At 39.0% G+C, this 16,289-nt stretch overlaps 2 protein-coding genes across 2 annotated transcripts; one reads left to right on the top strand and one right to left on the bottom strand.

Annotated features, from left to right (window-relative positions):
• Positions 1–626: 626 nt before the first annotated feature.
• Positions 627–4,506, bottom strand: rnasekb (ribonuclease, RNase K b). Its single transcript, XM_080749036.1, has 3 exons — positions 4,321–4,506; positions 3,041–3,123; positions 627–1,296 (listed from the first exon to the last, which is right to left on the bottom strand). Exons 1-3 carry the CDS (start codon positions 4,396–4,398, stop codon positions 1,152–1,154), a joined length of 306 nt encoding a protein of 101 aa, XP_080605162.1. The 5' UTR covers positions 4,399–4,506; the 3' UTR covers positions 627–1,151.
• A 368-nt stretch (positions 4,507–4,874) lies between these two features.
• bacc1 (BPTF associated chromatin complex component 1) lies at positions 4,875–10,283 on the top strand. The gene is made up of 6 exons (XM_080748768.1): positions 4,875–5,187; positions 5,967–6,061; positions 7,787–7,888; positions 9,051–9,283; positions 9,507–9,617; positions 9,928–10,283. Exons 1-6 carry the CDS (start codon positions 5,167–5,169, stop codon positions 9,990–9,992), a joined length of 627 nt encoding a protein of 208 aa, XP_080604894.1. The 5' UTR covers positions 4,875–5,166; the 3' UTR covers positions 9,993–10,283.
• The last annotated feature ends 6,006 nt before the right edge of the window (positions 10,284–16,289 follow it).

Below are 16,289 nucleotides of genomic sequence, written 5' to 3'. Positions count from 1 at the left end.
CGCACATAACGTCTCTAAATGTAGGCCTATGCATTTCATTGTGATTTTACTTATTTAAATGAATGTTGATATGGATGGCCTATTGATGTGGATTTAATAACCATAATGACTTTTGAATACATCTTAATTTATTACTAAAGTAAAAACACTGACCGATTAACAGCAAAACAACTTACTTCTACAGAGTCTGGATGTTGTACTTATATGTTGCGCCAAATGTTACAGGTGCGCGCCTTCTCCTAGCTATTTACTCAAGAGCCATCATAGCAGTTTCATTTTCACTTCATCATAAGTCACCTGACCACAGCCAGAGCCTTACCTCCGCTCTGGGCAGGACCAGCCAGCCCGCCCCGGTGACATAATGACATTTGGGAGGATGTCTTTCCCTGCTCTTAGTAAACAGAATATGCATTTGGTCGGGATACCTATTTTATCCAATCAGGAGAGAGAACCTGCACAACATACAGATTAAACAAGTGAAAATGGAAGTGATGGCACTATGAGCAAACTCGTCTTATGCATGTCAACATTTCCTTTTCTTTTTCTTGGACAAATAAAAGACAATTTCCTCTCCAAGTCAGACATTCTCATATTTATAGATCATATTTATTGCAGGGAATATCCACAATAAAATGTTCATCACAATATACTTTTGTTTTCTCTCCAGTTAATGTACACATCATCAAATGTTTCATTGCCTTTAAACAGTAACACCATGGATTGTTTCATCAAACACCACTTAGGATTTACAGTCAATAATTCACATGGTCCAACTTTTGGTCAGTTTCATTAACCCTATCAGAGGAATGATAGATAACAACATACAATACACAGCACAGAAAAACAATGAGCACACAAACTATCTTAACTTAAATCAAATGGCCCCTTAGAAGGCTCTCTGCTTCCCTTTGGTAACACAAACTGGAATAAAGTGGGTAAAATGCATAACCGTTTTTTAAACTAGTAGGCCTAGATGTACCGTGTTGACATGTAACAGTTCTTCACACCACTGGGTTGCTTGGCCACCCATACAATGACTTCATAACATAACCTCTACACACGTTAAATAAAAATATCAGTGTAACATATTTCACTCCCTGTTCAAAATGTTCTTCTTTTGACTCATTTGACTGGTCAGCTGTGTACGGGCCTTATGTGACCATGTACTCCTGACGTTTGTTGAGTCGGACCTGGCACAGGGAGACGGCCCCGACGGCTACGTAGACGGCCGCAGCGATGAAGCAGTTGATCCCCACCTGGTTGTACAGGCTGTATATGTTACTCGGCGGGTTCTTGCTGTGGGTTGCAAAGAAATACCACATTAAGCGTATCAGCAGCAGTGAACATGAAGTAATAACAATATAATTAAAATGCATTTAGTTTTTATCCCATTTGTAGCTCAACATGCTACCATTTTCTCTAGTGCTCAAGAAGCAATAGAACTGTGAATAAACATGTAAAGTTGAGACAGATATAACGGCAGCAATGTTTAAAGTATTAAAGGAGAGGTTCGTGGGGTAGTTAACATCCCCTGTGAAGCTTGAATTCATGGAGATTTGTGTTTTTGTTGCATTCCTATGCCAATAATTTGACGACCGGCAGAGACTCTTTGAGTGGCCATCAAATTATCTGTGTGGTATTGACAGAAAATGTGTCATTTTATGGGTGAACTACTCCTTTAAGTGTGGGACATGCAGCACTAGCAGCAGTATGGCCAAATGGATCGAGAGTCCTCAGTCAAATTAAAACATCAAAGATACAACTCAAAAAGAGATTTGTGTTCTGAGATGGATAACATTTCATAAAAGGTATCAAATCTAATCGTGACAATAACAATTATTCCCTAACCTATGAGACCGATTGACAGTGATTTAGTCAGTAGTACTAAAGTACTAAAAGTCAATCTACCCCAAAGGCTAGCCGCAAATTGCAACTCTAGATTCTTTTTTAATTTGTTGAATCTAGGGTTGCCATACAACCCTTTGGCAGCCAATACATCCAAAACGTTTTTTTTTTTATATCTGATTGTATTACACAACGTCAAACTCACATTACGGCTGTATGGAAAGCTTGAATTATCCCCTTTCTATCTCCAAAGTCTTTGTTTTATAAAAGTCCACCGTAGACACGCTACTTTCTGTCGAGGTTGACGTCGTTTAATACAATCAGATAGCAAAAAACCTGTTTGGATGCATTGGCTGCCAATGGGTGGTAATTCAACCCTAGATTCAACAAATTAAAAAAGAATCTAGAGTTGCAATTTGCGGCTACGCCCAAGGCGTTGTTTTGGCGTTGGGTTGAGTTGAATTTCCATGAATGTTGTCATAACACATCCATTCAAAACAAAACTATTTTTAACACACATCCACCAAGTCAGTTGTGGCTATCATTTAAAGTTATACCATGTAACTTTTTTTATATAACAAATCTTAAAATTGTCCTAACTGTTAAATCGCTAAAGTTTTAGAACCCCCACTCTGTTATTTTCAGCTTCTGAAGCCTTCTCTTTATATGTTTTCTATGAGTTGTGAGGGGGGGAGAATTTCCCGGCAAAATGATGTCATCTCCCACATGATACACTACCGGCCAATCACAGCGCCGATCATACACCACCGGCCAATCACAGCGAGTCTTGCTGTCTCTAAAGGAAGTAGCTTCCCTCAGCAACTGTGTTTACATTGGTGAAGGAATCTTGCTTGCTACTCCCTCAATCCTGGTCTAAAAATGATGGGAGACGGCTCTACGGAATCGTATCGGCGAGGCGGAGGTGCTCGCGACGGCCGCGGGGGTCCGCGGACCCCCGTTCCGGTGGTCCGCGGCGACTCCGGCCGAAAAAAGCAATACCGCTACTGACCACTAGTTGAGCAGCTTCCACAGTACAGCTTTAAGTGTCTGTATTTATTTATTATTTGTATTATTCTATTTGTGAAATGTAGTCGATGTGGTTGTTCAAAGTGACAATCTCAGTCTGTATTGGTAGAAACTTCAGTTGCAATGCAAGAGAAGTGTACAGTGTCACTGGGCAGCTCTGGTCACTTACTCGTTACGAATGTCCTCCTCAGTGTAGGGTACGTCCTCAATCAGCACGGCTGACTTGGCGCTAAAGAAGATGCCGAGCATGACCTGTAATAACAGAGAGCAACACCAAAAATCCATTAGATTTGAATGAGAACCTGGAATTAGTTCACACAGTTAAGTTTGTACAAAATGATTTAACCTGGGTATGTTATATCCATAGATCACAGTAAACATACAGAGAAATATACAAGTGGTACAAGAAAACACAGAATGAATTAGAAAAGGTATAGGCCTACACACACTCAGTATAAATATACAGCCTGAAATGTGTTGAAAATATATCTGATCAATGATTCTAAATCTGGGGTGGTGTTGAAGTGATGTGTCATGGCACCCCAGATGGTAGATGTTTTATTGTTTTATTGTCAATTGTCAACACAAGCTTCCAGTGACAATGGACTGATAAGATCCTTCAAAAAGGGTCCTCGTTAATAAATGCTGATAGACCAGTGTGATTTGTTGTCAGAAGGCCCAGAAATCCAGGGAACTCCCCTGGTTAATAAGAGGGTATACTGATATTGTGATGCTTTGTATTCTACCAGTAAAAGGCAATATTTTGGCTGCAAAGGGAATGTTTATTTGGAAAAGATGTGTGTAATTGTATTCCAGTGTACAGTGTACACCATCCTTCCTACACTATAACAAGCCAGGAAGTAGGTCTAATAGTAGGCCTATCATACATAAATAAATAAATAAATAAATAATAGCTCAGCATGTAGCCTACAGATCTACATAACATGGAAAAGGCAGTCACATTTAATATAATTCAGTAGCCTAAATTTGATCAAATTCTGATATCAAGCTGTGTTAACCAAATCGCCATGTACACACCATCTCTTATAGGCTAAATACCACCGTAATTGCATAATCCATAAACCATAGGTTAATTTACATAACGAGCTGTGATATTCAATTAATTGTGAAAGAAACATCAGCTGTGTGGCAAACGGTATGAGGCCTAGCTAGCTAGGTCTAGTCTAGTAGTTGCTGCAAGTAGGTATTGGAATTACATGGAGGGTGCACCGTGCACCTGTCTCTGTATTGCAAAATGTATTAGGCCTATCCTTCTTAAGGCTACGTTTGACTAATTTCAACCTATTGACATGCATTATGTGGTCTGCGAATAATAGAAGATGTAGTTGTGTTTCAGTCTGTTCCATTGACTAATATATGCCCCCCACCTCCCCCTCAATGCAAACTGATGCTGCGGCCATAATGGCACTATGCAATGTATCTCCTTACCAGCATGATCACTCCCCATATGCTGATCACTATTCCACACGCGGCCATCTTCGGACCGCAGAATAATAGCGACGGCATTTCACAATTTGATCTTCTTTTCCTCGATCAGTTACAGAAAAACACGGTCCACTAAAACGAGAAGCGTCGCTTCATGGATAAAGGCGTCCGATTGTCCTCCGTCGTGTCGACTCAACCCCCATCAGCTGATATGTGATCACGACGCTCGGCAATTTCCGGTAGGATTCGGCGACGTTCGGCTGCTGTTGCGCCGTAGCGAGCGAGATCAGACTGGTGTTAATTCACCTTCCAGATTGCAGATCCGGTTTGGAGCAGATACGGAAACGGCTTGTGTAAGCGGATGTTTATTTGTTTGGGGAAATACCGGATACAGTAGGCGGGCTTTAGACAGGATGTGCGCACTGAGCAGTGAACCATGTAGTGTAGATTGAGGGCCTGCCCTGTTGCGAGATTAAACCAGAACAACCAATCAAAAAAGCCATTGGTGAAATGTTCCTGTCAGACTGACCAATGGCAGCGAAGTACCATATTCGCGCAACATTCTCTTTATCCCCTTGGCTTTTGGAACTGAACCATTGTTGATAGATTATTACTAGGCTATTATATTTGCACAAAATATGCTTTATTTGTGAACCGGTTTCACCCGCTAGTGTGATTTAGGTAATATTATCTGTGTCTTTGTTGCTTTGACCGACGGACGCATAGCCTCTATGGAAGCCCGCTAACGTTAGCTACGGAAGCTAACTTTAGCCTGCAGCTAGTTGTGTGTGTGTGCGCATTGTTTTGGTTGAATTCTACAAGCTATTAAGAGGTTCAAAACAACTCAACATGACCTCGGCATCTGCTAAGGTAAACTGTCTCCTCGGAGATTTTTTTGCTTTGTTTATAATCTGCATGAAGGTTTATTACATGTTTATAAGCGATTTGATTGATTCACTACAATCATTAACGTTGGTTTCTAACAAGGCTTTCTTGTTTATTTTTCACTACCCTCCAGTGGTGGGAAAAATACTCGATTTTCTACAGTAAAATTATCAATTCTGAAATGTAGAAATACTCAAGTCTGTTTCAAGTTAGCCCTGAATACAGGACGGTCATATGACCGTCCTGTATTAAGGGCTAGTTTCAAGTAAAAGTGTGGAATTCAAAATGTAATTGGTAAAAAAAGTATTGGTATGAAAATATACTTAAGGAGGTACAAAGTCAAAGTACTCATTCTGCAAATGTATATGGCTCGGGCTGATGTGGGCAATGTAGGTTATGTTAGGCTACGGATTTGTAATAAAGAAAAATCTAAATTTCTTAAAGGTAACTAGTAAGTAATGTTTTCAAATAATTATAGTGGAGTAAAGGTATAATATTTGCCTCTGAGATGTAGTGGAGTAGAAGTAAAAGTACAGAAAATGGCAAATACTCCAGTGAAGTAAAAAAAAAAAAATCCTCAAAACTGTACTTAAAGGCCCGCTGACCTGAAATTATAATAGTATGATACAGTAGGTTACGATATAATATTAAGTACAGACAGTACGTGAGTAAATTTAAAACTTTGAACACCACTGCTACCCTCTTTATTTCATGCATTATTCATGTGTTGTTGTGGTCACCTTCATGCATGGATGGATTGACAGGTGGGAGAGATCTTCTCGGCTGCGGGAGCTGCTTTCACCAAGCTGGGAGAGCTCACCATGCAACTGCACCCCGTGTCTGATTCCAGCCCCGCAGGGTAAGAAACACTAACAACACCACATCACACACACAAACTATACCAGGGGTTTTCAAAGTGGGGTGCCGACCGTGACGGCAGTCCAGATGTGCCGCGAGATAATTTGATAATATTTCGAATTTATTTGGACACTTGAAAAAATAATGAAAAAGTACAAAGTTATTTTCTCAACATAATCACTAAAATATCGTCACTGTCGGGCAGAAACCTCGTATCTCCAAGTTTCAAATGTGTACGTCTTTTGGTAAAGCAAAGCCCTGCTTCATCATACAAGACCGTCTCACAAAACTAGTGAAAACAGCCGATCTACAAGCACTCAACACCTCTGTTTTCACTAGTTTAGTACATTTTTTAGATGATAAATACAAAACGAACGGTTTTGGACATGCAAAGTTTCCACCCGATAACGGCGATATGCTATAAATATAAGGTGCTGGGAGTGAAAACTATAATGTAGGGGTGCCTCGGATTAAAAAATTATGTATGGGGTGCCGTGAGACAAAAAACTTTGGGAACCACTGAACTATACTATATACTTCTGGTAATATTTCTGTATTCAACACCATAATGTATCGCACACTCACAGCAAAGTCTGTGATCTGTTAATTCTTTCAAGCTCTATTCTTCTGATAGTATTCATGTTTTTGCTCAGTAAATGGGGGTCTAACTCTTTAATGAACAGTATACATCTTCAAGTAATAGTCATGGGCCAGACGGGTTGTCGGTATCAAAAAGGTGGCAAAGGTTACCATGCATCTTTGAAAAGCTCTATATCTGTAGATTATATTTTGGTATGATAACTCTTTCTTAGACACAGCTAAATTGGTGTTATCAGCCTCTAGAGTTGGTGTCCCATTAACATTACATTACAGGAAAAAAGGTAAAAAAAAAAATCTGCTTTTAGTAGCATAAGAGGGGTCAAACTAGGGGGCTTTCATGATGCCGAATCCATTTCAAGCATCTGTTTTGCACAAAAAACATTCCTTGGGCTATAAATGGCCTCAGAAGACGATGCATGTATGGGTGTGCATTCATGTTAGTCGGAGGCCTTAGGGTTTTATTTCTCATGCTAATCAGTCTAAAAGCGCCAAATTTTGCACAGATGTAGCCCAGGGCATGCTCTAATGATTTAGCTAGGGCGCCCGAGTCGGTGACCTTCGGGCTCCAGAAAACATCCACAAAACTCTGAAAAGTGATGACTCATCACTTTTCATCACTAAACCATTGTTTTTCTGGAGCTGTGGCGACCCCGAAGGTCACCGACTCGGTGACCTGAACTTACTAGGTGAACTCACCTAGTAAGTTCAGTCAGTCAGTGTAACACTGTTCGTGAGGGACCCCAGCCCATACAGTCAGACCCCCACATTTGAGAACATGTGCTGAACAGGAGGTTAGCGCTTTCCTAAATTGACTTGAACGTGGTATGATTACCACTGTTAAATGGATCTAACAAACAAACTGAAACAAAGAATGTCACATCAGATACTTTGCTTGAGGAAATGCTTAGACCTGTGTGTGTGTGTGTGTGTGTGTGTGTGTGTGTGTGTGTGTGTGTGTGTGTGTGTGTGTGTGTGTGTGTGTGTGTGTGTGTGTGTGTGTGTGTGTGTGTGTGTGTGTGTGTGTGTGTGTGTGTGTGTGTGTGTGTGTGTGTAGCATGATGATAGAGTCGAGTCGAGCTAACATTGGTTGTAGTGTAAACTGTAACTTTGCATCCTTTAATTCCAGAGCCAAGTGGACAGAGACAGAAATTGAAATGCTGCGTTTAGCAGTGCGGCGATTTGGTGATGATTTGAACAACATCAGCACAGTGATTAAAGACCGCACTGTGTAAGTCTGCATGTGTTTTTTGCCCCCCCCCCCCCCTCCCCTAAAGTTTTTATCCTACGATTTTTGTCACCCGGTGTCAATTGTCTAACGTAATCCTGGGTGCTACACTCCCTCTGCCAACCTGGGGAGAGCAATGGAGAGCTGAGTTCCCTGATTAGGGAACGTAGCGTGTGGAAGGAACACGTTATTCTAACCAGTTACTTTCCCCTCCATCAGGCGCCCTGACTGGCCAGGGGGAGGCAGTATAGAGACCAGGATTACGGCATGTTTTTTTTTTTTTTTAGTGTACCCATTCAAGGGGACACAGGGAGAACATGTAAACTCCTCACAGAAAGGCCCTTTTGCCAACCCCACCTAGTGTATGGGCACTCATTACGCGGAGGAGAGAGCACGCCCCCAGCGGTAATCGAATCGCCACAGGACCTTCTAGCTGTGATGCGACAGCGCTACCGACTGCACCACCGTGCATGTCTTAATATGCCTTTTGTGTGTCAATGTATATTGTATTTGTGCGCTAGCATAAATAAATTAACATGTGCTATATGTGATATTTTTTGGTGAAAAGAAACTAAGAAAGGTGTCTTCTTAAAAAGTTAAAGCTCTATATTGTGGTAGTAGGCCTAATCATTATTATAAAGTGTTGGTCAGTAACAGACCAACAGAATTGGTCTCTCCAATTCTTTAGTAAACAGATGTTACATTTTCAGGTGGAAACCAATTTGATCAAATCAGGAGCAACAACCCATTTATCTGTTTACAAAGTTAGAAATGGAACACTATGTTCCATTTCTAACTTTGTTGTAATTCTATTTTCCATCACTTCCCATTTCACTTGTTTATCCTGTACGATTTCTCTCTCCTGATTAGATGAAATTGGTATACTGCCCTGAAAATGCCTTTTCTGTTTACTAAAGGGCTGGAGAGACATGGAGACGACTGTTACTGAACAAATACTATATATATTAAATCACTTAGAGCCCATTTGAACGTTAGAGCGAATATACCTGTATAACTCTGTTCAAACTTGTACACTCTTGAGAGTTAAATTAACAAAGAGGATGTTAAAGTGTAGATTGGTGACCCACAGATTGTATCAAATGAGGGTCTGTGGTTTGAGAATCACTGTTCTGAATATACTCATACTGAATGGAATTCACTGCAGGGCCCAGATAAAGAGCACAGTAAAGAGGAAACTGTACGAGGACAGTAGGGTGCCCATCTCCTCAGAATCACCCAAAAAGACGGTCAAGAAAACAACCGTCACCATGGCGCCTGCCCCAGCGCCTGCCGCCCCCGCCATGATCACCGCGCCAACATCGCAGCAGGTTGTCGTGACAACAGGCATGCAGAGCAGCCCCTCCTTAGCCCCACCCATCAAAAAGCAGAAGACTGCAGGTAACTTTAAAGATGAAACAAATATACAGTATGTGTAAAATGCTGTTACAGTAGTGTATTTAAGGCTGTTAATAAATATGTTTTTTAGCATTGTACAGTGGCCTTTGTTTTTACTCATATACATATTGTATACAGCAGGGGGGGGAATACTACAACATTATTTTTCATGTTAATTAAAATGTACTGCAGTAATTGCACTAATAAACGTTTTGTCCCTCTGCAGATGTGACTCTGAGTGCTCTCAATGACTCTGACGTCAACAGTGACCTTGTGGACATTGAAGGTCTGGGTGATGGCTCCTCCTCCTCCAACAAGAAGCTCAACTTTGACCAAGGTGAGAGTACAGAAGCTCATAAGTTGGTTGTTTTCTTCTGAATGAGCTTGAATTGATTTTATATGCAGTATACGTTGTGGTGTAGGTTAATGATTAAAATCATTACGGCATGTGGACTGCAGAGAAATCCTCAGCATGATTATCTAGTCTAATATCTCCCCCAGTTTATGATGAATTACCTTTAGTTTTCAAACGTTTCTCTTGACCTGGCAGAAGAGGCAACCTTATAATTTGACATTATTCGAAACATCTCTACCAAAATGGAAACAGCTTTTAAACCATTGCAATGTCATTTCCATGTATTTCACAGAAAGCTTAAACCTGGACTCCAGCCTTATAATGAACTCCAGTGACCTTCCCCTCCTGTCCCGCTGACGTTTGACCTGTGACCCGGAAGCCCGGTGTAACTTTTCCGGAGCGAGACTTTTTGTGAACCCATCGCTCCCAGACAAACAAGACTGCAGGAAATTGGTTACAGAACCCTGGAGCTGCGGTTCCTTCATGTTCTGCACGTTGCTCATCGGGGACCGATTCCTAACTAGGACGTGTTTTCTTCCTCCTCCTCCTCCTCCTGCACATTTTTATTTTCATCATGTTTTCAATACAGACTGTGTTCATTTACTTAATCAGTATACTGGCTTCCGTTGCAGCTTTGGAAATGCACAGACAACAAGTCACACAAAAGACAAAAGTCTTCTTTTAATTTTTTAGGACGGTAATCTGGCAGTCGGTCGATGACAACTCTTTGAGTTTCATGCAGCTACTGAAAAAAATAGAGAAAATTATTTTCAATCTCAATATGTTGAAGATCTGGTTGTGGGTTTGTCAGTGATATTCTGCTGACAGTGTGCAAGTTTGACCAATGACGGCCATATCTAACCATCAAACAAATATGTCCCTCTTCCTCTTTATTTGGAAAGCCACATGGACTGGAATGTGTGCAAGGAGGTTTAAAATAAAATGCAATATAATGTACTGGTGATGGGTTATTTATTAGGCCCATGTTTTAGCAAACTATTATGTACTCCACAGTTCACTCCACAGAAGGAAATTAGTTTCTAGGAAAAGTGCTATTTTAAAATAATGGAAAACATAGGAACATATTTGGGAAAAGTTGTAGGATTGCTTGCCTTGTATGCTCCCTCCTGCATTGTTTTGTTACATTAGAGTCCTCATTTCTTTCCTCAATTATCAGTAATAACTTGGATAGAATACAGTCAATTTGAATAGAATGAGAATCTGTTTTCAGTGTCGGTGAATAACATTATATCTGATCCATTTTATGCTGTTTAGTAAAAAAAGAAAAAATAACCAAAACGGAAATCCTCTTGCTGTGTCTCATTGTGGTTGGGTAAATGTTTTACCCTTGGGTTGGTGATTCAGTTCTGCCGGACAACGCAGACATGACCTGGTGCCTTTTTTTGCATTATAATTTACTGGCAGTTAAGTTGTTTACAATATTGGTATTGTAAGCAACAATATAGGTGTTGTAAGCAACCACTAACAAAATGTTACAATATTTTACACTACAACCAAAACACATCAGTGCCGTGCCGTTGTAGAAATAAGCCATACACACTACACAGATTACACACAGTGTTGTAAATTATTGGTGAAATAAACTATCGCTATTACATCCTAGTCAATTGCTAAATAAATCACTGCAACAAGAGAAGTTAATTATTTAAAGGACAACTTTGTTTTTTTTACAACAAAGGTTCATATTTTAGGTTGCAATTAGAGAAAAGGAAAGATGAGTGTTAAAATGTTTTCATTTACCTCTTTCTATAGTTTTAGCGATTTTGATTTCAGTGGGTGGGGGCATGCCTACAAGTGGCTAAATATTTCTATTATTTCTAATATTTCTATTTCTTTATTACTATTTACAGTAACACTTTTAGTCCCCAAAGGTCCCATCCACCCATGAAAGATTGCGGTGCATCTTGGGAATGGGTTTATTTGTGTCTAAAAAAAATACATATTTAGCCACTTGTATGCATGCCCCCACCCACTGAAATCAAATTACTTAAAATCGCTAAAACTAAAGAAAGCAGTAAATGAAAATATTTTAACGCTCATCTTTTCTTTTATTACAATCTAACTGTATCAGTACGCAGTAAATACAAAAAACACATATATAACTGTTTGTATGTGTATATATATTAGTGCTGTCCAACGATTAAATATTTTAATCGCGATTAATCGCATGATTTAGCTAGTTAATCGCGCGATTAATCGCAAATAAGTCATCAGCTTTTATCAGTTCACAATGTAACTTAGAGCGATATCTTTCAAGTCTTTCATGGCCCTATTAACTTGGGAGTGGAAAAATATGCTGGCTTTATGTGAAAGTATGTTAATCTTTCATTCAAAATCAATTAAAAACCTAAATAAATCATAATGGTATTGCATTAAACAGACTGCAGCTGATGGGTATAAGGATCTGCTTAATTTACTTAATCTGATTACTGTTGTGTCCACCTTTATGCTTTAATTATATTTTATATCAAGAGGGATGGACCTTGTAGCCAAAATAGCCAATATTGTAGCCAATGTTTGACCATTTTAGTTCATTACTTGTGAGACAATTAGAGATATTAATAAAATAATTAAATTGTCACTTTATAAATGTTTAGATACCCTGTATATGTATGTTGGATTGTTTACTGTTGAGTAAGAAAACAATATTGCACATAATCATCTGGAGACCTCCCCAATTAATAGTTCAGATAATAATGTTGAGAAACAGTGTCCAAAGGCCAAATGGCTATAATATATAAGTATGCGATTAAAATAATTAATCACGATTAACATAACGGTGAGTTAATCGCGATTAATTTAGTTAACTCGAACAGCACTAATATATATACGTAACCAAAAAGCTATAGCAATGAGGTAGGTATCATGTGCTTTGTTGTAAAATGTGAAATACATACACACAAATAGGCCTACTTGCAATCTTAACAGCTAATGAAATCAAACATTGGGTTAGGGATAAAAAATTAACACGTTATTTACTCCAGACAGAAGACTCGAGAACACATTTTCTAATATTATTTATTTCATGATTGTTTTCATATACAATATGAGATCAATTCATATGGTGTACATGGCTTTGTTTTCACTAAAAACGTAACACATTTTGCGTCGATTTTACAGCCATGAGATACTCTGGAGGGAATGAATGAATATAGTATTTTATTTTTTATTCTTTTACAGATCCATAAAAATACATCATCTTCTTTATCATGTATTTGTCAAGAAAAAGAAAAGCTATTTACATTTTGAAAATACTTGTCTGAATGTTCTTATACACAGCAAAATTCTCAGTGTGAATTTGACTGAGATTGTACAAACTCAGGATTTTACTGCTTAATGTTGATTTATACTTAGTTGCACGCAGGTGTGGCATACCGAGAATAGGAAAATAGCCTATCTACAAGTTCAACTCATTGTGCTGCAATGTGTTGTGATCTTGTAGATTGGCTATTTTTGGTGCATGGCACAGTCAGTTGCCCAACTGAAATATATATCAGGCTTTAGATGTGCTTTTAGTTCCCTTTCTTGCCCGCCTTTCCACTCAAATGATCTTGTTCATTCATCTCATCCTTCACTTCTCTCTCTCTTCTTTGCACCCTTTTTTGTCTGAAGGGTAAGATGAATTACCAGCCATCTTTAACCACTTTCAATCGGTGTCCCTATGGTCATGTAATCTAGCCAATCTACAAGCTAACAATGTGTCGCATTTTGACTGCGTTGTAGCTTGTAGATCTGTTATTTTCACTGTGCACCACCTTAGTACGCCAAAGTATAAAATAGGACTGTGGTTAAAGTGATATTTTCACCCTAGTAGAAAATGTAAATTTCCAGTGTGCACACATTCTGGCACCATCAACCTCCAATAATGCATCTTGAAGTTTTGGTGGGCACGCAAGTGCAAGTAAAGCCTACATCTTCAATGCAACTATACAGTACACTATATGATGTCTAATGATAATGATTCATAATCCAGCCATGAATCATCATCATGCCAAAAAATAACAAATACAAAAAGTAAAACACTGATTGTACTCATTTCTGAGAGGTCTTACATTAGTGGGGCGTAAGCCTACGCCATATACTTCTTGCTCGAGTGCCCAATATTGATTGTTCACAAAAGTCAAAATCATTACTAGAAGATACATATGCCCAGATACTGCTATAGAGGTATGCACACAAAACAAAGTAAGATTTTCTACCACAGGAAAATGTCACTTTAACACTGACTGACACAGTTTACGGAAAGTATCTCCCATTCAGATTGTGGCTGATACAAATGTTAATATATTTTTTGATTTTTTTCTTGTATTTCTTCAACAACGGTATAGGAACGGCAATAACAGCAATACAAACTGACAATTAAGAGTAAATCAGCATGAATAGAAGGAAGATAAAAGCCCCTTAAAATACAAAAGTCAAGGTCACAGTGTCAAAATGTGTCACAGTGTCAAATGGACCCTTACGGGTCCATTTGGTTACATTTGTATGCGTTCAGAATTAAATTAAAACATGGCATTTTAACTGTTAAGTTTGGTCTGGTCACTGGTGGCAAGACAAGGTTTTTGTCTCTTAAATCCTAACTCCCACAGCTTCTCTATTCTAATGTCAACGCTTTTGCAAAAAGTGTTCATAAAAGCTTCTATTTATGTAACTGCAGCTCACTTGGCCACGACGAGCTAATTTACATTCAACACTTTGCCACAGAAACGTAAACCCTTGTGACCACCAAATGTGGAATAGGCTACAAACTGCCATAATTCCTCCACTTCATGAAAAGGATGCTGAAGAGAAAGAGTGGGAGAGCTGGGATAAGGTTTCCCAAAAAGTTATCAAGTAAAATGTCCTATTTTGTCATGCCAGTTTCAATGGCCAATATTGAGTAAATATTATTTTCATTAAAGCCAGATTTGAAAGACGTGGCAGGTTTTGTCAGAGAATGTTTCCCAGACGGCCTCTTTAGCTCTACAACCACTATTGCCAATGGCTTCAAATGCATCCAGATGATCTAAGCCAGGAAGGACCCCTTAGCTGGGAGAGATGAAGCAGGGACCCACTACATATTGTATAAAATTGTGTTGCAGATTAAACCTTTTCATAGCTTCATAGACTATCAGTGGTGTGTGAATTCATGTTTTTTGACATAATACTTAGTAAACTTGACCGTTGGCTCTGTACTTGATCTGCTTTTTTCCCTCTAAACCTCTTTGCCGAAAATAGCCGATCTTACAAGCACACAACGCCTCACAGTCCCCACAGGGCGTTGTGAGCTTGTAGATCAGCTATTTTCGACCAGGGATTGTAGGGTTGAAGTGGTTAAAAAAATATTTTTTAGTACTGTAGTAAGTCTGAGGACCCCCTAGGGGTCCTGGACCACCCCTGTTGAACACCCCATGAATGATCTAAGCACAGAGTTGCCCCTGGGAAACCCTGAAGTGATCCTATGCAACAGATCACTTGAAACACTGCTAGACTAATAAGCCATGAACATCATGTCAGGCAAATAATACAACCAGGAAAACATTCCAAAAGGAAAACAAAAGGCCTTCATCTCGGGAGGGAGAACAGAAATTAAGAAGAAATAATTGCAAGACTTGCATTAAAGGTGATACACCATGCATTTAAAAAGTATTTATGTCATATTGTTTATGTCCCAAAAACGTTTTTCAAAAGGTTTGAGGCTAAATTACCACTCCTGAATAGAGAGTTTTTTTTTATGACGACGTCACAATCGGCAGATGATGTCACAATCGGCAGCAAATCTGGATAGCCTGTTTTGAGAACCCGGGATTCTTTTAACCGTTGCCTTCAAAAAACCAGAGAAAGACACAACGGTCAGAAATGGGACTTTGTGAGGATAGAAGGTGCTAGTGGGACCCCAAAAAAAGGTTTTAAAATAGGAAAAGTGAAATTTCATGGTGTATCACCTTTAAGCACACTGGAAAGATTTCTAGCTAATAGGCCTATATCAATAATGAAAATCTTAAAATGAATGATGGAACATTTTGTCAATGTAAAACCTAGTAAAAGTATTAGTATGCCCGAAAATATGTATTCATTTATTTATAAAATGGCCCCAAAAAAAAAAACTATTCTTTGATGCAGCGATCCATGCCAAGATCAGTGTATGAGTCGTGCCATTATATGGCAACTCAATAGGTTAGTTTGGGCAATTATCACTGCTCTTCAAAAAAGCAAAAAAGGTACAAATAAAGCAGAGCATTTAATGGCATGCTTCCATCATAAAATACATTTAAATATGTCTTAGAGCTATTATACACTACAGCCTATTTCTGTACACCTTTGAAAAGAAGTCGCTTAGCATTTGGCAATCTGTTGTTTCACTGTAACATCCTTAAAAGTGTGGAAACGGAGCCAAATGGACCATTTACGGGTCCATTTGATTCCATTTGAATACTCTGGAGTTACATGAAAACCCGTGATTTTACTGTGTACCTCACAACCATCTATTATTCTGTGGGGTTCCTGGGAGTTCCTGAGAGAAGTCAAGGCCTGTCCATTATTGAGGTTAGACAATGACAATAAAATAACATTTCTTTTGACACTGCAGAACAGCTAAAATCCCTGTTTGTGACCAATAACCAATGCTGATGATTTTTAAATCTAGAGCAGTGG

Source organism: Nannobrachium achirus (assembly GCF_963921795.1).
Source record: "Nannobrachium achirus genome assembly, chromosome: 19".
In the NCBI taxonomy this organism is placed as follows: Eukaryota; Metazoa; Chordata; class Actinopteri; order Myctophiformes; family Myctophidae; genus Nannobrachium; species Nannobrachium achirus.
The sequence above is the reverse complement of the archived record's forward strand: the minus strand, read 5'-3'. Positions and strand labels throughout refer to the sequence as shown.